This window comes from Sceloporus undulatus, chromosome 3 (genome assembly GCF_019175285.1).
Source record: "Sceloporus undulatus isolate JIND9_A2432 ecotype Alabama chromosome 3, SceUnd_v1.1, whole genome shotgun sequence".
In the NCBI taxonomy this organism is placed as follows: Eukaryota; Metazoa; Chordata; class Lepidosauria; order Squamata; family Phrynosomatidae; genus Sceloporus; species Sceloporus undulatus.
Window position 1 is genome coordinate 36,062,134 of NC_056524.1, and position 22,357 is coordinate 36,084,490.

At 41.0% G+C, this 22,357-nt stretch overlaps 1 protein-coding gene across 1 annotated transcript in view; it reads right to left on the reverse strand.

The window, feature by feature from the left end:
- Positions 1–22,357, reverse strand: part of DCLK1 (doublecortin like kinase 1) — a 340,507-nt gene that overhangs the window by 68,001 nt on the left and 250,149 nt on the right. Inside the window, exons 9-10 of the mRNA XM_042457105.1 lie at positions 12,396–12,504; positions 11,357–11,451 (exon numbers count right to left, since the gene is read on the reverse strand). Coding sequence (XP_042313039.1) covers positions 11,357–11,451; positions 12,396–12,504 — 204 coding nt within the window. The remainder of the gene's footprint in view (positions 1–11,356; positions 11,452–12,395; positions 12,505–22,357) is intronic.

Genomic DNA, 22,357 nt, shown 5'->3' on the forward strand with positions numbered 1-22,357 from the left:
GTCAGCAAGTGAGCTTGTGATGAAGACCTGCTTTTGATTGTTGCAGTCTCACTCGCTGGTGGGAGGGAGGTGTCAACATCCTCCACCTGCACCCTAGTCAGCAACAAAACAGACCTCCTTTTCCTAATGTGGCTGATGCCTGGTGAATTAGGGTTGAGGAGGGAGTTACAATTATGGCAATGGTACTACAAATGTGACTATGTAGGAATCATGAACATAGATCAGTTACAGATGTGTCACTCCAGGTTTTGTGTCCATGACTATGATAATAAATTCCAGACCCTGTTTCCAATCATGGGTGGCCAGCAGGGAGCCCATAACACACATGGAATTATGACAATCAGCAACAACAATGAAATTAAAGAAAACTGATTCTGACTTTTAATTGATAACAATATTTGTTTTTATTTTTTTAAAACAACAGCCACCACCACCAACAACTTTAAAGCATAAAAAGAAATTAGATTATCAATATTATGAAAGGAAACACCAGTACTTATCTGGCTTATTTCTTCTGATCCTTTCTTACATTTTCTAGGCTGCACCAGCGTTCTAATTTTAGTTCTTAAAATCTAGGGTCAAGAAAATTCTAACATAAGGATTTAAAAAGTTAATAAAGAGAGGAGGATGGTGGATGGAAGTGACTCTCTCTAAGACCAGGGGAGCTAAAAGGCTGAATCATATGTATGCAAGCATATCTCTGTTTAACAAAGGCCTCAAGCAGATGGGCCAGAGGCCACTCCTGCCCCAATTGCTGTGGGACCACAGTGACCGCACATGCCTGGCCCTGATTTAGGCCGTTGCTGCAGTCTTCAACTGGCTGCCCAAATGGAGTGGTTTTTTTCCTGCTCCTTTTTGGCCCGGCTTGTCTAGGTTGGGATGGCTGAGGTGCAGCTTCTGGCTGCATTTGGGATATGTAGCATTTAAATGCCACACCACTAATGTGGCTCAATGGTGGCACTTTTGGCCCATCGGTTTGAGGCCAAAGTCTCTGAAAAAGAAGTTCCTTATTACAAAGTTTTTTTATGTTTGGCCAGCTCCCTTTTCTTCCTTGTCAGCTGTGAAGCTGGAAGGGTTTGTTTTAAAGCAGTATTGGCATTGGCAGGATGATGAAGGAGGGCTGAATAAACATAAACCTTCCCCTTCTCTGTGTGGCTTATCAAACTGAGAATACAATGTAATATTTAAAATACAACAGACACAGACTTTTGCAAAAATCTCTTTTTGCCAGCAGTGAAATAGTCCATGCCATACAAATTGTGGGGCTTCAGAACAATTGGAGGCATATGTGCATATTATGGCAGCAGGGAGTAGGGTTAGGAAAAGGTCTAAATCCACTGCTGGACTTTCAGACTATACAATCACATCTCTCTGATTCTACTTTAACTACCATGGTTCTATCCTAGGGAATCCTAGGATTTGCAGTTTAGGTAAGATTATTTAGTAAGATAGTACAGAGCTCTAGTTCTTCACCAGACCACAGATCTCAGTATGCCAAAGGATGCAGTCATGGTAGGTAAAGTTGAATCACAGTACTATATAGCCGGGCCACCACATTTGTAGGTTTAACCTTTACAGCTTTGATTATTCAGATTATTTGTTGCCACCTCCATTTGCAAATAGGGATTGCAAATGTTGCTAGACTGATAGTGTTAACATGTGGGAAGGCTTGTTAAATTCCTATTAAAAATGTGTAGGGCAGCAGACGAAGTGGTGGAAAGCCCTGCCAGCCACCTGCTTCTGCCTTATGAAGTAACCCTACTGCCTTGAAGGCATCCATGGGGGATTGAATCTGAGTGGACTTTTTGTGTGTTTTAGAGATTGTTTGGGGGGCTTGTATTTTTTTGCAGTTTTCCCAGTTTCACAGCAATCATGTGCTCCTAATTCCAGACTGTAATTGTGTGTGAAAGGGCCCCAGATGAACACTGGAGCAAAATTTGCTGCCATTCCTCACTAAAGCTTATTTAGATTGATTGTTCCTGGGATCATCAAATGGTAGAGAAGACAATAACTGAACCTTTCTCTTAGAAATCTCTGAGTATTTCCTCAGAATTTGTTTCCTGCTTGGCTGAGGACATGGGACTTCATGAGTCCCACATTCAATCTTCCTTCTTCTAGACTGATATTTGCTCAAACCCACCTTGCTCCCTACCAGTAATTGCTCTTCAAAGCAGTACTACATTTCTCTTGTCATTGTCACATGTTAGAAACCTCAGGTTTACTTCAGAAAGTGGTGAGTGCTCAGAACAGCACAGTTGATAGCCATATACTTCCCAACATTTAAAGCTCTTCAACTTCTGCAACACAAACTAATGTGAGAGACAGCTTATAAGGAAGATGCTGTGTTTATTTACACAACAATATAAATGAACTTAACATTTTATGTAACTAAGCTTTAAAGTAGAATGTAAACGATGATGATAATAAGGCAGCATAACAGTAATGGCAACGCATTGCTTTCTACTCAGGACCTTCTTAGATATGGACATCTGAGCTAAACAAAAGAAACTTTCTGAAGCCAGAGCTTAGTAAAGCTACTTTAGGTACTATAATTCCCAGAATACCCCAGGGTAGTTAAAAGCCATTCTGGCTGGAGTTATGGACCAAAAAATCGCTTTACCAAGCACCATTTGAAGCTGGCTAAAGACACTAACCCCCTGTACACACCAGCCTTAAAGGCTGGGTTGGGGGTGGACTCGGGGCATAGCGTCTACAGGACTCATGCCCCAGCTCCACCCCGAGGGCAGTGTGACATGATGCACTGCACTGCACACAACATCATGGCACTCCTCTGATGCTGTGTCTGCACGATACAGCACAGAAGGAATGCCATAAAGCCAAGCCGTTGTGGCTATTGCATCCTTTCTGCTTTGTGGCTTCTTTTTGTGCCCTGGAAGGCCAGATTGGGGCCGCAGTGTGCAGTTGCTGCAACCCCGATCTGGCGAAAATGGAAGCACCTGCAGGCTGCCCTTTAGGGGTGGTCTGCACAGCCTCTAATTCTCTAAACAAGTCCAATGCACCAGTGAAGAGTAGGTGCTTACATTACTCTCATGATGTCAGAGTAGCTGAAATGCTTCCCCTTTCTTTGCCTTTGATCAGGAATTGTGGGAACTGCAGACAAACAAAATCTAAACAGCTAAATGCTCTCCATCTCTGTATTAAAGTTCATATAGCAGTTTACAATCCAAACTTTGACAAAATATGGGCACTGTACAAAGAAGGAAGAAAGGTTTTTTAAAAAGTGAAAAAATTATGTTAAGCTCAGTTCATAGAATCATAGAGTTGGAAGAGGCCACCAGGGCCATCCAGTTTAACCTCCTGCCATGCAGGAACTCTCAATCAAATCACACCCAACAGATGTCCATCCAGCGTCTGGAGGGAAACTCCACCACACTCCAAGGAAGTGTGTTCCACTGTTGAACAGCCCTTACTGTCAGGAAGTTCCTCCTAATGTTGAGATGGAATATCTTTTCCAGTAGCTTGCATCCATTGTTCCATGTTATAGTCTCTGGAGCAGCAGAAAACAAGCTTGCTCCCTCCTCAATATGACATCCCTTCAAATATTTAAATGGCTATCATATCACCTCTTAACATCCCCAGCTCCCTAAGTCGTTCCTCATAGGGCATGGTTTCCAGACCCTTCACCATTTTAGTCGCCCTCCTTGCACGTACTTAGGTTTACTTGCAGCAGGTAATGAGAACTAAGGGCTTATGACAAAGGTTTATTGGGAAATCTGGGTTTTGAAGAGTGATAGAAAGTGAAAGGGAGAGGCCATGTCAGAAAGTTGAAGAGAGAGGCAAGAGTGGGAAATGGTATGGGGGTAAAATCCAGCCCTATGGAGTTCCTGATCAGGCTCACTGGGCTTCACTAGATATTTAATACCCTTTCACATGATGCTATGGTTTGGTAGTTTCCTAGCTTTTGTGAAGTGTTTGCTTTGGTGTTCTAAAACTCCAAAATACTTTTGAACAGCCAGTAACTAAACCTTGGCTGCTGGCAGTTAACTGCCAGTAACTTGGTATTTTAGTCCCGCTGCTTCTGTCCTTAAACATGGCCCTGGAAAGCTTGGCCTTGGTCTCTGGGTTGACATTCTCCATCCTTGCCATAGGCATTCCTGGAAAAGAGTTTCTCTTTGTGATCTTCACACTCTGAGAATTTTCTCAGCTATACCTTAAAGTCAACTTGACAACAGCGACAACATCTTGACAAAATGTAGCCTGTGATTAACATTATTATATTTTTTCTTTCTCCTGTATAGTTTTTGACACCTTTGCCTAATGAAGAAGGCAGTGGAGCTTCAAAAGCATGTAACATGTATTTTGGGTTTTTTGGTAGGCCCAAAAAAGGTATCACCGTTTTGTGGATTCTGGATGTTATTGGGAAAGGATAGCTTGACAATAGAAACAACCTCACTCAGCCTCTTCAAGCAGTCCCATACATTGTGTATAAGAGCAGGTGCATGCAAAAGGTACAAAAAGTCAGCTGTAGCCATTGCTGCTTTTATAATGCCCCCCCAACTCCTGCTTTTTCCACTGAAACATCAATCTTTGTCTATGCAGACTGTAGCCTGTGTATACAACTACAGCAGAAAAGTGGGTGGAAACTCACCATGTGCGAACTGCCCCAATATGCTGTAGGGAGCGGAGATAACAGTACCTGAGGGGTAGCCTACTAATTCCTCCTTTTCTGTTCATAATGCCTCAATTAACTTCTCTTCTTTAATTTTACAATGACAACACTTTTGACCTTCTCTAAAGGCATCACTATAACAGTTATAGAAAAATACTGAAGAGGCAGACACAAAAAAGAACACTGTGCTAGTTATGCATTCAACCTATAATGATGAAAATGTTCAATAGACACTTTTAAAAATAACTAGAGTTTAGGAGGTTACACTGAAGTCAGTTTGTGACTGAAATGCACAATCTCTAATCCCAGATATTCAATTTGTAAGACTACAGCTTCACCCAGAAAACTGGCTAACATGAAAACATGTTTTTTTGAGGCTAGTTAGCAGTTTCTCATTGCTAGCCAGTTTGGGAATTTAGACTTAATTATTGATTGAATTTGCAAGACTTGGAGGCTGAATAGACCTCCCCTAATAGGCGGCTCTGTGCTGCACCTGGAAGCACTGGGTTGGGGACATAGTAACTACAACCATGCCCCCAACCTGGCAGTTCCACAGTACAAAAAGAAGCTGCAAAAAGCAGCTCCTTTTTGTGCTGCGGAAAAGGCACACTAGGTGCCGACGCAGCTCTTACACCGCTCTTTGGCACAGCGAGTATAAACACTGCGTCAAAGATGCAGAGTGATGCCTCCTGTTGTGCGGAAGGTTGTGTAGCATCACACTGGCATGGGGGCGGAGTCGGGACACGAGGTTGCCACACCCCCACTCTGCCCCAATGCCAGTGTTTATCGCCAGTCTATTTAGGCCCTTGGTTTTGGCTTTGAAAGGGTCATAATGAGACTAACTATTAAGGACCATTTCCCCCTAAAACTGTTATCCATGAGAACTGGCATGCCTGCTAAAAAGCTAAATGATTCTGGGCTTGAGGCCCTCAGACTAGTTAACTGAGACCATTCTGTTGATACGAGGTAAAAAAATTAGGTTTGCTCCTTGCTTATGGCTTCACAACTTTCCTTGCCTTTGAGGATACCATACTTTACAAATCTTACTATGTTCTGTTTTTATGGTCTTGGATCATGTGAGGTCAGCTTGGTATGTATAGTTAACTTTGATATACCTTTATCATTTTTGTCTGATGTATCATATTTGCCTGTGATTTTAGAATTATTTTTAAACAGGAGGGTTTTTTTGTTTTGTTTTTAAAATGGGTTTTAGCCATTTGTTTACTGTTATAATATTTTTTTTAAAAAAAATCTATTGTACATTGCCTCAAGGGCCCTGGTAGGCTGAGAGACAATAATCAAATGCTTCAAATAAATAAATAATGTTGCCCAAACTATATTTGGATTTTCCCATCCCTTGTAAATAAACCTCTCTCTTTAATTAGGTGATTAATGCATCTTATTTGGGGAACTGTCTAATATCAAGTCCAGTCCTGGCTACTGTATAAAGACTAGGGATCTAGACCAAAGCTAGAAATCATGCAGCTGTACAGGTGTTGTGGGACTGCAACTCCCAGCACTCTTCACCATTGGCTATGATGCAATGGCTGATGAGACTTGCAATCCAACAATATCTAGAGGGCCACATTATTCTTTCCCCAGATCAAGGCCAAAAGGTTCTACCTTAGTCTTGGTTCTTAGAATCTTAGAAGTCCAGTGTAGGATGAACTGTGAGTTAAATTGAGTAGATGTCAGGAAACCAGGAGAAAGGAGTCAGCAAATTTAGGTTGTCTGAGCTGATGTTCTGGTATTCCTGACATGCCAATCCTGCTGGGTTGTTACAGATGGACTGCTAAACTATGGTTAGGGTTATGTGAATCAACTCTCCCCTCTTCCTCTGATGCAGCAAAATGTAGATTAGAATCTTTCATTTATTGTTTTAATTGCAATTGAATATTATCTTGAGACTTGGGCAAACTTTGATAAGACTTAATGTGTTTTAAGAAGAAGGTTCAGTTCCAAAGCATGGTTTCTATAGTTGGCTTTTTACTCATATGCTTCCTTCCCCAAATCTACTGTTCACTCCCATCAATTCCAGACAGAATAGTCCAAAGTTCAAGAATGATGGGCTTTAGTGCAAAGCATTTGATGGGTTCCAGGTTATGGAAAACTACCCTAAGCCACAGTTAATATTAACCACACTGTTGAGATTGACACATAATACCAAACAATAAGTAATTTCAATGCAAATCTACAGCGCTATATAAATAAAGCATAATAATAATAATAATAATAATAATAATAATAATAATAATGGAGGGCTGAAGAATCCTGAGGCTGACACTCGTAACATTAAAATCAATCTTCCACATTACATCCACATCATATCCATCAACAGACTTCTGGGTGACAATAAATGTTTAAAACCACAACAGAAAGGATAAACTAGTGATCTTGTGGTCTCTTTATGCTAGCCTTTCAGGTTCTGAACCTACTGAAAGTTTTTATCTTCTCTCTTTTACAAATTGTTCTGTTCCTATTTCATATTTGACCATTTTCTTAGGACAATAACATACTGCACTCATAGCACTATTATTCCACTTTTACTGCTAAAGCTGCCTCCTATGGCATTCTGGAGTTTGTAGTTTAGTGGGGCCTAAGAGCACTTCTCACTTCTTGGAGTGTGAAGGGAAAGAATAAGAAGGTCCTGATTGTGGTTTGCAGTAAACTACAAGCAGGAGATTTTTCAGTAACCTCTGCACAGAGGTGTAATATTTTAACTGGCAAAAAAGACACTAACTTTCTTGGATTTATCTTATTCTTGAATTCTGGTCCCGGTATTTATTTATTTATTTATTTATTTATTTATTTGAGAGAGAGTGTGTGTGTGTGTGTGTGTAATCATTGGATAAGATATTCTTGGTTGGTCATCTTACTCATGTGGGCATTATCTGTTGCTCCTTGTGACATTTACTTGCTTCTCCCAGAGGCAGAAGAACAAGGTAAGTGCTACTGTTGTTCTTCCTTTCTTCTCGTACTTCACTCTGAGAGTTGATAGGTGAACGATTTGCAAACACAAGGAGCAAGAGCAGGACCAAGGACAGGAAACAGCCCCTCTACTGGAGAACAGGCCTTGACAGATACACAGTGGTGCTAATCTTGGTGTTGGATCTGGTGAAGTTTCTGTACAGAAATTCTCATAGCAACATGGATTCACATGTATACCATTCTCCTATAACTGATAGGTAAGCTAAGCAATTTATTCCATTTATTTCACATCACTGACTAGTTGTTCATTCAGACACTAAATCAAAACCACTTCTGAAGCTTCAGCAAGATAACTATATCACAGCATGCCTTGGATTAGTTCAGCCAAAAGATGGATCTAAATTAGTTCAGTCAAATGATGGACTAAACCATATTAGTAAACAGAAATAAAAGACATGATTGTGCTGCATTAAGGATGACTTTATCGGAAAACAGAGTTCAGAAGTAATGCAGATGTCTCTTCAAATGCATTACTTGTATGTGTCTCACATATAAAACTGTTGAGATAGGTACCTATAACAATTAGTAGGACCAAAACAGCTAGTACCATTGTTTTGAATTTATGACAGGCTTATGCATATTGTATTGTTGCTTCCCCCCCCACAAATAATAATACAAAGGAGACCACACAGATACTTCTCTGGTCTAATATAATGTACTGATGTCTTTATAGTTAATTCTTCCCCCACAGTGCTGAGCCATTCTTATGTGACATTTATTGCACCTAGCTTTGAAAAAAGACCTCCCCTCCTTTTGTATCTTAGAATACATGAGATGGGATTTAGAAAATTATATCCAATATTCTTAGTTAATTTAACATGTAAGAAATGGTACAAAGGGCACTGGAAGTCTAAAATTTATTTCCAGCAGTGAAATATTTTTCAATAAAATATTTAAACATATACTGTCATTTAAGGAAAAATAACTTTAGAGAAATATATTTTAAGAATGCCAAAAAAGTGGAACTTTTCTGGTTGTTGTTGAGTTTATAGAACAGCTTCCTTACAACAATAAGCCCTTTTGAATGGAATTTTCACTGGGTTGTCCAGTGAAACCATGGGGCGAAACAAACTGCCCCTTTGTGCCAGCTTTCGGGTGGCTTCAGAGCACAGTGTTTTGATGCTGCATGCTCTGAAGCTGCTGAAAGCTGGAGTCATGCCACCTGCCCACTCCACACGTGGACTGGCTTCATGGTGCACTGGTGGCACAGTGTTTACATGCTGCAGGAGCACTGTAAATCCATGACAGCATGGGAAAACCAGACTTTTTGCCAGCTCAAAGGGGTGTGGCAATTTGCTTTTTCTTTTTGGGCCGGCAAAAAACAGGACTGGGGCCACAGCTCCCTGTAAAACAGTCAATCCTTCATTATCTGGAAAATATCCTTAAGGAACTGTTGTGTATATCCAGTTGGGTGTCTCCCAGACTGAACTCTGTTTAGACAGATCACCTGTGGGTGGGACTACACTAGCCAGAATACTCCAGAAGCAGCGCAGAGTATTCTAGCCCTGAACCAGCAAATTCCCCTTTTACCTGTGCATTCTGGAGTGACACAAGGTGGTTGTCTATACATGTGTCCTGCTGTGCCACTTGCTGCTGCTGGTGGCTCAAGTCATTCCCTCTGAGATCAAAAATGAGTGGCTGGGCACCTCCTTATGACCTCAGAGCAGCAGATGGCACAGTGGGACACTGTGTAAACAGCCACCTGGTGTCACTCCAGAGCAAATGATGAGTTTTTAAAAATTGCTTGAATGCAGGGATAGTCTGGATTAAATGTGGAACTGCCCTTCCCACCTGAAGACAGTCCACAACCAAATTGAGTCTTTGACTCTGTGTCTGGACAAGGCAACATGAGGGCAGTGGAATCATTAGGGGGGTGCAGGGAGTCTGGGCTGCATTGGGTGACACCCCAAAAAGGTGTATGTGTGACATCTGGTAGGGATCTACTCCTGCTGCAGACAGTGGTGCTGACGTTGGTGCCCATTGCTTCTTCTTTGCTGCCTTGTCTGTCTCACTGAAGAGGAAGCCAAGGTAGCAGAAGAGAAGACAGGGAGAGCATGCCCCTCCTAACTTCACCTCTGTGTGGCTCGCTTCTTATGAGGAAACTGCACAGAGGTGAAGGAGGGGTAAGTCTGGCCCTCTTGGCTTTGCCTCTCTGTGGCTCCCTCCTCATAAGGAAACCACACAGAAGTGAGGGAGGGGCAAGCCCAGTTCTCTTGGCTTCACCTTCATGAAGCTCCCTCCTCACAAGGAAACCACGTAGAGACAAAGGAGGGGCGAGCACAGCCCTACTGGCTTCATCTTCATGAGGCGGTCTTTTGAGGAGGGGGCTGTGCAGAGACAAACGGACGGGGTGAAGCTGGCCCTCCTGGTTTCGCCTCTGTGCAGCTCCCTCTTCATAAGGAAGCCACACGCAGGCAAAGGGGGCATGCCTCCCTCCCCTCTCCTCCCTCACTTACCCAGCTGCCCCCACCCACTGGGTGACACCAATCCCATAGACTCCGCTGCATGAAGGCGGGGGAAATCAGTTCATTTGGCCCTTCTACACATGTAATGAGAAGCCAGCAAATTTAGAGCACAATCTTAACTCATAAACATGGCTGAAAGCCAGGTGATCCAATACTAGGCCAGCTGAAATTGTGTTGAATCCAACAGTTGAATTCTCCTAGCCTAGGGATATTGGGAATTATTTAGGACTACTTTGGGCCTGGCCTAACTTTTTACCAATGCAATTGCTGCATCCCTGGACTGGGAGACATTTGGAACTGGCATAATCTAGTTCCTCTTTTGCTGTAACCTTTCTCTCTCTCTCTCTCTCTCTCTCTCTCTCTTTTTGCCCTTCTGCCTGCTTATCTCAGCCAGCAGACCAGTTGTGGCAGCATATTCCTCTGTTGGCTGCTCTCTGAGATCAGATAGAAGAAGGTGGTTAGGCTCACTTAACGGTTGTTCAACTGGCAGAAGCCCATTTTAGCTGGCAGAAGAGAATTTTGTCCATTCTTTTCCCTTCTTCTCACATTCAGAACATCTTCTATTGTTAGGATTGCACTGCCCATGAGTATGTTACATAAAAATACTTTTCCCTCAGCATACCAGGGTTCTATGGTTGAGCCACTAGGGTTCCTGGGATGTAAACAGAATATAATTTCTTCAAATTTAGCAGAGTTTCAAACTGCAAAGTTCTGGTTATGCTGCGGGTATCTGCACCTTATTTCTGCACTTTGGAAAGGCCTTCACATGCATATCCTACTGTTGTCATAGCTTGCAGTTCCTTCCATTAATTTACAATATTTTTTCTTGTACTGGCAAGAAACAGCTGAGGACATGGAAACAGCAGAATACATGGAAGTACTGAATTCTGGTTTTTAGCAGAAGGACATGCATGGATATACATGATAACATGTTGAAAAATACTACATCCAATATTTCAGTCCACAAAATTACTTTTGTCTACCAGTGCAGGAAAAAATATGTACAAAAGGAAGGCTGAAGAAACCACACTAGTGTGTGAACACACCAATTGTGGAGATACTCACAGAGTGTGGAAATAGGGGAGAATGGAAACTAGGCAAATAAGGAGATCAAGCAAAGCCAATCAGATATCTTACACAGCACAGTGAGGAAATTCCATACTGCAAGGAGATGTCAGCTGATCAGTGGTAAAGTGTTCCCTAAGTAGAGGGACTGGACACCACTGTATTAGATAAAGCTACTTGGCCACTCTTAAACCTCAAGTTTTCTTACCCTCTGCTTCCGCAGGCTTCCTGGACTGGTGGGAGAAGGGCTTGGAGACTTCCCAGAGCGGGGAGTAGAAAGCTGGCTACCAGGAGTTCCATTGACTAGAAAGGCAGATACAAAAATAAACAAGAATAGCATTAGATGTGTGTAGCACTGCAATATGAACAACTCTCTCACACTCTCTCCTCTCTCTCCCTCTAAAATAAAATGCAATTTTACCATTTTATTTCTTCTATATATGCTCTTCCCCTTCATAATAACTCTTCAATAAGGTAGCTTGCAAGTAATTCAGCTTTACAGCATGAATGTCTCAATAGTGACTTACACTATGCTTAAACAAGTGATCAACTAATTTGTATTCACTGTGTGGACACAACGCTCATGGAATTAAAATTATTGCCTTCAACTGTAGAGTCTTTTCGAATGCAAGAAAATGTAGAACCGTATGGTCCTCCTCACCTTAATAGTTGCTCTCTGCATAAAATCCCTTTTTGTGGGGTGGTTAGGGGGATGTCTCATCATGTTATTCATTAGCAATTTAAAATCTGTGCTATTATAAAATAGGGACATTATAAAGAGATAGTGTCGATATCAGTGTTACTTAGTTGCAAAGATTTCTACATGGCACCTTTGACCCAAGCATTAACTCAGTACTAACTCTTATGGACTCTGCCATTTCTAATATCACTGCCTGACTCTCCTAAAATATGGATGGCTCTTTTAAACTGTTGATACACGTTTTACAAGCATCCTTTTCATTTCCATAAAATATGCTGTAAAATCTATAGAAGGCAAAGAACGGAACAACTGAGCACAGGATACTAATAACATACTGAAAAGCAGAAAGAGAAAGAATGACAGAGATCAAGAGACTGAAAGCAAGAGAAATGCTATTAAATAAAATGTCTCCTCAGACACACAACTGCTAGGTTACAATCTATATTCATCAGCAACGTGGGGAAAAAGCAGCCACTACCAGACATCCAAATTCTTTGTCTTAAATTAATATTTACAGGTCAGGATAGCAATAAGGCATTTAACTTACCTTCTATGAGTTCTAACATGGACACACACTTAGTTTTTAATGTGATAATGCCAAGCAGGAAAATGCTTGCCTTTGTACTATAGCCAGGCACTAGCAGAAATGGGAAGCGCTGGGATTAGTTAAGGATAGCTAAAGCTGCTCACAGAGAGAGCTGAATGAGATGCAGGATTCATAAGCCGAAGCCTTTTCTGCGTAAAGGCTGACGTCTTCCGAGCAGCAGTGGGAGGTGCAGGTGCTGTCTTAGGGGCTACATCAAAGGTGTCAATTAAGCACAATGCCTCGACTTCAGGATGTTGAGCAACTGCAGCCCCCACTCTGATCTATAGAGCCCCCCCAAAAGCCTTAGTAATCTTATATGCTGCTGCACACTGAATCATAATGAGGTGCCTTTGGGGGCAATATACCAGATGACTCATCTGAAAATCACAATGACAATAACTCTTGTAAAACGTTAGCTGACTGGCAGTCTCACAACTGCTAAACCCATCAGAGAAAACTGGATTTTACAGCTCTGTGGTGTAGGGATGGTGTTTCCTCCCACCTGCCAAATATCCACAATGGTAAACACAATGGCCCAGATAGCTTATGTGCATTGATTTTCTATTCAGGTTATACAGGAAGAGCATTAAATGATACAGTAGCTAATGATTACAGTACTGATGTATGCAAAGTTGATCTTTGAAGGCTTGCCATTTGCTTATATTGGAAGAAGTATATGTAAGCTGTAGAATTAACACACAACAGCTTGAATCCTCTTAGTTAGCCCCAACTAAAGTAGGCTCACTGAATCAATTGTTGAGTGGTCAGTTGACACATGGGTAAATTCCATTGATTGAATGGGTCTACTCTAGTTAGGATTCACAAGAGGATTCAGGCCATAGTTGGCCAGAATGATGGGAAAAGCTTTAACCTCTGTTTTAGGAAGTCTATTTTTATAAGCAAGTACATCACTGAAATAGCCTTTTAGATGAATTCATGCCAAGGACAATAGCTTGTAAATCAGAACACATTCATCAATGAGTATTAAATGTGGGGGAACACCTTAACATAGATCACTTATAAGAGGCAACAGGGTATTTAAATAAAAGAGGTTAATACCAGGGCGACAGCCAACAGCACATCACTGCTAAACTGATCAAATACCCGGGGTTCTAAACACACTGCCTTTCATTAAATTCACACACTGCAACACATACATTTTGCCCATATGTATAATTTTTAAAGAATTCTCCTGTCATTATAGTCACATATTGATTTTATATTACATTCACATATGAATATAAAATCACTCGCGTGTTCTCCAGTAGACCACTCCCTCCCAGCTACTTTTCCCACTCTGGGCAAGAGGTTAGCAGCTGCAGAAGGCTGAGGGGCTAAACAGACCACCCCTTTGGAGAAGCTTGCTGCTGCCCCTTTCCTCACCAGATTGGGGGCACGGCAACTAGACACCGCAGCCCTGATTTGGCATTTTTCTGGCCCTAAAAAGAACGAAAAATGCAGCTCCTTTTGAAACTGGAAAAAGGGCACCTTTATCACTACACCAGCACTTTCCAGCATTCCTTTTGGTGTGCTTCATCTGAACGCTGCACCAAAAGAGTGCTGTAATGCCACCCGCCATGGAGTTGAGCACACGGCATGATGACAGTGTCAAGGCAGTGACAGGGCATGCATTGTGTGGATGCCGCACCCCCATTCCACCCCGAGGCTAGTGAATAACACCAGTCTATTCAGCCCCTGAGAGAAATCATTTTCTCAGAGAGTCCTGCCTAAGGAAACAATCCTTGGCAAGGAGGACAATACAATGGGTCCTTGTATCCACTGCACTTTGGTTCCAGGAACCCCCATGGATAGTAAAATCTGAGGATGCTCAAGTCCCATTAAATACAATGTCATAACATGATGTTCCTTATATTAAATGGCAAAATCAAGGTGTGCTATTTATACTTTTTTGAACATTTTCAAACCATGGATACTTGAATCCATGGATTAAAAAACAACAACCATGGTTACAGAGGGCTAACTGTATAATGCAGCTTGATTCCATATGGTGTCCCAAACCTTCCCTCCCACCATGTGACTGCCATTTCCCTAGAAAATACAGTATGGGAAAGGAGGTAAACCTTCACTTCTTGGATTTTTGCAGGCAAAACACTTCAGATGTTTTGCCCTTGCTGGGTGAGATCATGATACTTTACATTTTCCAATGATTCTTCATATCTAATACTTCATATTACAAAGTGTTGGTGGGTTTTGGCACAAAAATGCATTTAATTTTACTTAAAATTATTTATCACCTTCCAGTCCTGCTGGAAGATAGAAACATTTTTTAAAAACACATTTAGAAAACCACACTGTTATAAAAAACCAACCCTAAAGCCAACTGCAAAATAGGGTTACCATATTTTGAAATGCGAAAAAGACTGCTGCAAACCACCAATTGCTATGACAACTATCACTTTAAATACTCCTGTTATATAAGCTGTGATAATTGCTACCAGACATATTCATAACCCTAACATTGTATTTAAATAAGAACAATTTAATTCATTATTTAGCAATATTTAATAATGCCAACAACTGATCCAGTTACAAATGAATTTTCAATACATACAGTAGCTATCTGTAAAATGTAATGTGTTGAAATTATAACAACACATTGGTATATAAAACTCTTTTATGTGTACAAATAAAAACAATTACTTTGTGATCAGTCACATTCGGGTGCATTTTGTTCTTCCTCTTGGCACTGACTAGCCCAAGCATATCACCCTGTAGATCTTATCTTTTTCAACAACTACTTAATGTACCACATTGTAGGGCTTCGGATTTTCTAGGAAGATCCAGAGAAAAAGGTGATTTATTTTAAAGGGGAGAAGTATACCTCAGATTCGATGCTGAACTAGCCACACATGACACGAACACACATGAATTGATTTCTAATTATTATGGGGTTTCCAGCAGTTTTAAATCAACATATAGCCTGAATGGAGGGTGATGTGAAGGTGAAATGTGACAGTCTCACGCTTACATTTCCCTGTTGTACTAGGTTAAAGTAGTAACCACTTATCTGTTATAGCCAGTTATTGCTCCAATATAATGACAATATAGCCTTCATAGTAGGATGCAACACTATGTATTTTAAAATGCAAATTTATATTCAAGGATAATCTTGCCAGTTTTTTCAACAAGTAATGGCAACACTATGCACTTAGATCTGATTGTTTGTTAGCTACTGCAGGCAGAAATAAGAACATTTTGTACTCTACAGAACAATCATATTTGGTTGATGTTGCTTATTTACTCAAATTGTTTGCCAGACATAATAAGAGTTGGGAGAACACTGGGGAGAAAAAGTTAAATGTCTTTAGGAGAATTACTGTCCTAGATTTCAAAAAACATATTATAATTAAATTACACAACAATTCTTACCTTACATGACAAACTAGTGACTAGTATCTGAGAGTATTTTGCATTGTAACTTGCCTTGTATGTTATTATACCAGAAGATCCACAAATAAGTGAGTACTTTTCATAGCTAATCTTATGTTCTATCCTGACTATGTACATGCTTATAGATCCTGTGGTAGACAGAGAGGCTAAACAGACCAGCCAAAAGGGCTGGCATTGGAGTGGAGTGGGGGCATGGGGCTGCACGCTGCATGCCCTGACTCCACTCCTAAGCTGCCACAGTGCTGCCAGCCTGGCACTCCTTTGGATGCTACACACCAAAAGGAGTGCCAAAAAATGCTGCTGCAGTGGCAAAGACACACTTTTCCCACTCCCCAAAAGAGCAGCATTTTGCCACTTCTTTTGGGGACGGACCAGGGCTGTGAAGTTGCTGTAGCCCCGATTCAGTGCTCAAAGGGGTGGCGGCAAGCCACTCCTTTGGATCCATCTGTTTTGCCCCAGAGTCTGGAAATATACAACTGCAGACTGCATCTGGAATTAAAAGAATATATTTATGAATATCCTCAACTCATAAAGTCTCTGGGTCCTTAGAAAACTAATATCTGGATTGAGGCCCCAGCATAATTTTCAGTACATTATGGGTATTCTGAATTCTTCCCCGTTACCTAGTAGTCTTCACACTCTGTCTGCCTTTAAACAATTTAACCAGATGAAGAAATAGTAGCACTGTATTTTCTGGCGTATAAGATGACTGGGCATATAAGACAACCTCCAACTTTTCCAGTTAAAATACAGAGTTTGGGATATACTCGCCGTATAAGACTATCCCTCTTCCAACGCACACCAAATAAAAATTAAAAAAACATCAGATTTGATTTCAATATGGTAATTTTAATTCAAATGCTTATGACATGCAGGTACTTAGCAGGAAAACTTGTTGTATACAAAGCCTGCTTGGATTGGTCAGCAATCCCTGCCTGCCCAGGCCTCTCAGTCTCTTCTACCGTACTTGTACAGCGCCACCCTTGCTTGCTTTTATACGGTCACCACATACGGAGGGTATGCGGCTGCAGCCGTTTTTGAGCTCCCCCACCATATGTGGCAACCACAGATTATCCAGTCCGGCTCGGAAGTTTCAATCCTATAAGACGACACCCGGTGTATAAGATGACCCCCGACTTTTGAGAAAATTTTCCTGGGTTAAAAAGTAGTCTTATACGCCAGAAAATACAGTATTTCAGTTTGAGAAAGAGGACTGTTATATCTACATAGCCTTCACTGGGCTTAGCATGTAGGTCTTTAGCAATAGTGTCCTTGGATAACAAGTAATGTAAGCTTCACACCAGCTGCTCTAAACTGGCACTGCAAAAAGAGAGGAAAGATAGAGGGAGAGATCAGAACTCTGTCTCCCTGCAGCTAGAACACTATCATGGCAGCTACCTAAACTTGGTAAATCATTTTAAAAAGAAATGATGAAGTACACAATGTTTAACTGAAGTATGATTCGTTTTGCAAAATATACCTAAGTACTTCCAGTATTCACTCAGCTTGTTTCTTAAGACTAGCTGGGGGTGGGGATGGGGAATGGCGAAAGACTAGCACACCTATATCAGAGAAATGGCTCTAGCTTTGATATCATTTCTTTTTCTTCTATTATTGATACACTAGGAGTTTAATCTAATAACTACATTCAAAAACATCATCTGCCAAGAGCAGACTGGAATGGCGTGGTCCAGAAACCCCTTATGTGATATATCTGTATGTTTAAATTGATCCTTTGTCCTTCATTTATGGGTTTTTCAATAACGATATAAAAACTATAGCCAGCATGTTGTAAGTAGGCTGTACAGACCGGCATTATACGCTGGCCTTGAGGCAGAGTGTGGGCATGGCATCCACATGACACACACCCTGATGCTCCCCTGATGCTGCCATCATACTACGCACATGGCCACATGGTGGGCGGAATCATGGTGCTCCTTTGGCGCTGTGTCCAGATGACGTAGCACAAAAAGGAGAGCTGGAAACTGCCTCGGTAGCAGCAAAAGCACCTTTTCCCCGGTGCAAAAAGGAGAAGCATTTTCCTGTTTCATTTAGTGTCAGTGAAAGGCTGGATTGGGGCTGCAATATGTAGTTGCTGCAGCCCTGATCTGGCACAGAAAGGGTTGGCAGTAGACCACTCCAAAGTGGTGGTTTGTTTAGCCCTTAAGACTCCAGGAGACCAGTGATGAAACCCCTGTTTGGCCATGGAAAACCAGTGGGTGACCTTGGGCAAGTAACAATCCTTCAGTCTCAGAAGAAGAAAATGGCGAACCTCCTCGGAATAAATATCACCAAAGCAACTCTGTGATAAATTAATCTTTGGATCACCATAAGTCAGACTTGAAGGCCTACAACAACAAGAGAAAAACTACACAAATATGTATTAACATTAATCAGTTTAAACCAAGCTGAGTTATTTCTTTTCTTTATTTACATTTTTAAAAATCTCATTACATGCATCCACCAACCAGTTCATTAATGTCCCCAAACAGATGGGCCAAATAGTGTGGTTTATGGTTGCTTTGGGGGCATGGCATTAGGCAAAGTGTGCCATCGGCAAAAGGAGTGGATCTAATCCATTTCTGCTGGTGGCCCATTTGGGACCACTGCCATGGCCCACTTTGGGAGCAGGCCTTCCAGTTGCTGGGGTCCTGGCACTATCAGTACTGGAGTGGCCAGAGTCCGCTCCTTCTGTGCCATCTGCTTAGGCCCAGTGTCTACCAAGAGACACACTCAGATCCCAATTCTTTTTTAAAAATCTTTTTTTCAAACCCCACAGTCTCCAGTATAAACAAGTATAAGAAGCAATAATAGGAGAAATTTCTGAGTGAGACTCTGAAGGACTGCTGTCAGTGCAATTAGACCAGGGTTATTCCATCAGAGTTCCCTGGAAACCAAGGGTACTGTGAGAGACTGTTAGGGTTGCAGCAGAGATTGTGACTGGAGCCGCCCCACCCCTTTAAAAAAAGTTGTATATATTTTTAATGCAAGGGTTCCCTGAGACCTGAACATTTTTCATGGGTTCCTCCAGAGTAAAAATGTTGAGAAAAGATGGATTAGACAATCCTGCTATAGACAGATAAATAGTCTGGCCAGGATGGTGTACCTCCTTGGAATTCTGCAACTTTTGTCAGGAGAATCAGATCTTTTTACACATGCTTGCATCAGCAGTAGCAACAGGAAACGGTTAGTGAGAAATTGATATAATCCTTTAAAGCAAACCTCTACACTTGATCACCTACAACAGTTTCTTAGCCCTTAACTGAATGTACTGTATGAATATACCAAGACACCGATAGAAACAATACAACGACAATAACCAAAATAACCACAATTTCTGTGGGAAACCTAATCTCCACTAAAAGATAGTAAAATACACAAACATGAACTACAGACTTAACACAAACTGCTTGCAATATTATTCCAAATTCCTGGAAGCTTGTTTTCTTTTTCTTAACTATTTTTGAAGTAGTCTAAATCCTGGAACATAACAAATGCACACAAACTTCCTTCTAGTGTATTTTAATATTATGTTAGACATTATTTACACATCTGCAAAACAACTGCTGCCCAGATGAGTCTAAGGCTAATGTAGAAATATTTTGTTAGGGAATATACTTTATTGTCCCCTTAGTCCCCCAGGGAACTTTTAGGAGAACCACAATTCCTAGTAACACAACTGTATTATGCATCTAACCTAATATCAGTCTTATACAGTGGTGCCTCGGGTTACGAAATTAATTCGTAACGCGGCCGCTTTCGTAACCCGAAAAGCCTTCGTAAGCCGAATTGCCATAGGCGCTAATGGGGAAAAGCCGCGATTCCGTGCGAAAAAGCCGAAAAAAGCACCAAAAGTTTTTTCGTAACCCGAAAAAACATTCGTAACCCGAAACAATAATTCCCTATGGGATTTTTTCGTATCCCGAAAATTTCGTAACCTGGGTATTTCGTATCCCGAGGTACCACTGTATTCAAGATGAGAGATGCCTTGGGAAATGTCATCATTTATACCATCAGAGGTGGGAATCATATGGCCATCCAGGTGTTGTTGAACTGCAATTCCCAACAGCCAAAACTAGCACAGGCAAGATTGATCTGCAATTGAAAAACATCTGGAGGGCTGTGTGATTCCTACCCCTGATTTACACACTGCTTTATATATATGTGGCCTCTAAGAACTGAATGATGATGATGTCTTATGTAAAACACTTGTGGAGGAGGTGGTCTTGTGTCTCAAGATAAAACTCTAAACTTGCTTCCTTTGCCTCATTTGGAGAAGTTTCCTGTATCTAATGTTTCATTGTGAACTTTTCACATGACCTCGTAGCTCTTTTAGGGACTTATAGGCCTGAACAGACAGGCTAAAATAAAGCTGCTTCAGATCACTTTGGAGGTATGCTGTTGGAAAGGACTTGAAGGCACACAACAACATCTTAACAGGCCAGAAGCTGCACCAAACCTGTGCTCTAGTCCTTAGGACTGCAGCGTGGCATTGGCATGGCTTCCGGCCTCTTAGGACTCATGCAGCATTTAAACAGCATACATCCAAAGTGACCCAAAGCAGCTTTATTTTGGCCTGTCTGTACGTGCTCATACTCTCTTATTACCAGAGTTAAAGGTTATCTGATGACTCCACATCAGGGCAATCTGATAACTCCACCTTGCTCTATGTTTCTCTATCTGCATATTTGCAGAACAAATCCTCCTCACAGCCTTATCGTTCACTCTGGAACTGATAGTCCAGTCCTGACCCTTTAGAGACTGTCCATCCTTTCACCATTTTGTATTTCTGGACAAGCAAGCAATGCTGCTAATTATTAATAGAACAGCAAAGCCTCCACCAGGTACTTCTGCACAGTACTGGTGCTTGTGACATTTTACTAGGTTTACCTTGTAAGGAATTGTTGTTGTTGTGTGCCTTCAAGTCCCTTCCAATTTATGGTGATCCTAAGGTGAATCTATCATGAGATTTTCTTCTCAATATTTGTTCAGCAGGGCTTTGCCTTTGCCTTCTTCTGATGCTGAAAGAGTGTGACTTGCCCAAGGTCACAAAGTGGGTATCCACGGGTGAGTGGTGATTCAACCCCTGGTCTCCAGAGTTGTAGTCCAACACTTAAACCACTATACTATAAGGAATGTTGGGCCTAATTTGGAGACTAAGGAGAACTCTAATGATTCCATCCTTTTCAACATGTCTAACTTCTTTTGCTTTAATTTTTTTTTATCAAAGTATTGTATAACTCAGATTCAGCATGGTTTAAAAAATATTAAAAATTTAATATTCAAAGTACTTGCACTATCAGAATTCCTTTGCTGCACATCACACAATACCGTTCTGGGTCCCACTAACAGCTCATGACTAAATCCCATTAAAAGTAAAGGGAGTGACTAATTTGCATAATTGGTTTCAGTGGGATTTAGCTTTGTTATCATTGGATCAATGCCAGAGAGTGATTTCCAATACCTAGTATTGCCAAATCTACAGCACTTTATCTTCCTATGGTTGCTTTTCACTGATAAACTGGAAGAAGTAAATCAATTAAGAAAGCTATTAATAGGTATATTCTATACTAACTGTTTAAAATCTATGCTGCACATTTAATTATATTTTATTCATAAACTTACATGAAGAATATTGAAAGCTCTAGCCATCAGCTCAGTGTACTACATAATAATTTGCATTCAACACTCAAATAAATCAGTGACTAGATTTTGTAATATACTGAGATACATATTGCTCAGAGATTATTTTTTCTGGGAAATGGAGAAAATGACTAAACTAAATCAGGAGTGGCCTTGCCACGCTTCTGTTGTAAGTAAACAGCAACATGTGAACATTCTTTCCTATATTCTCCATCTTTGCAGGCTGTTAAAATATTTTATTCCAAAGTCAGAAAAGAGGAGCTAATGATTTTTTTTGTACAGGTACATGGTTTTAGAGGTTTGGAGTTTGTTTGTTTTTTGCTTCAGGTTCAAAACTGTCTGTAACAAGGGTCTATAGAATATATTCAAATGAATTATGTGTCTGCATAAACATTTAATACACTTTGGCTGAGATCCTGCATATAGCTGACAGTCTGTAATGCTCTCCTAAAACAGTTCTGCCAGGCTTCATTCTGATCCTACAGAAGACAACATCCCCAGTGTCAAAGTGCAATGGTCAGAGAAGGACAGGGATGTAATAACATTGTCTGATGGCAGTTTTGCAGTGATGCAGTGAGAAGAGATATCATTTCCCCACATCTGGCAGGAAGAAAAAGTGATGTTTTCTCATGAAACTGCACTTGCATGCTGCTCTGGTGGTTCTGTTCCTTCCTAACCACCACATGGTTATGGGGATGCTTTTCTTCCTGTGCCCTCCTTATGACAATTAGATAGGAAAGAAATAATGAATATTCCCTTCTGCCCTCTCCATAAAAAGGCATACATGGACATTACAAGGTATGGAAAGAATATTTGTTATTATTACTTCCAGTTTGCAATAATAATAATAATAATAATAATAATAATAA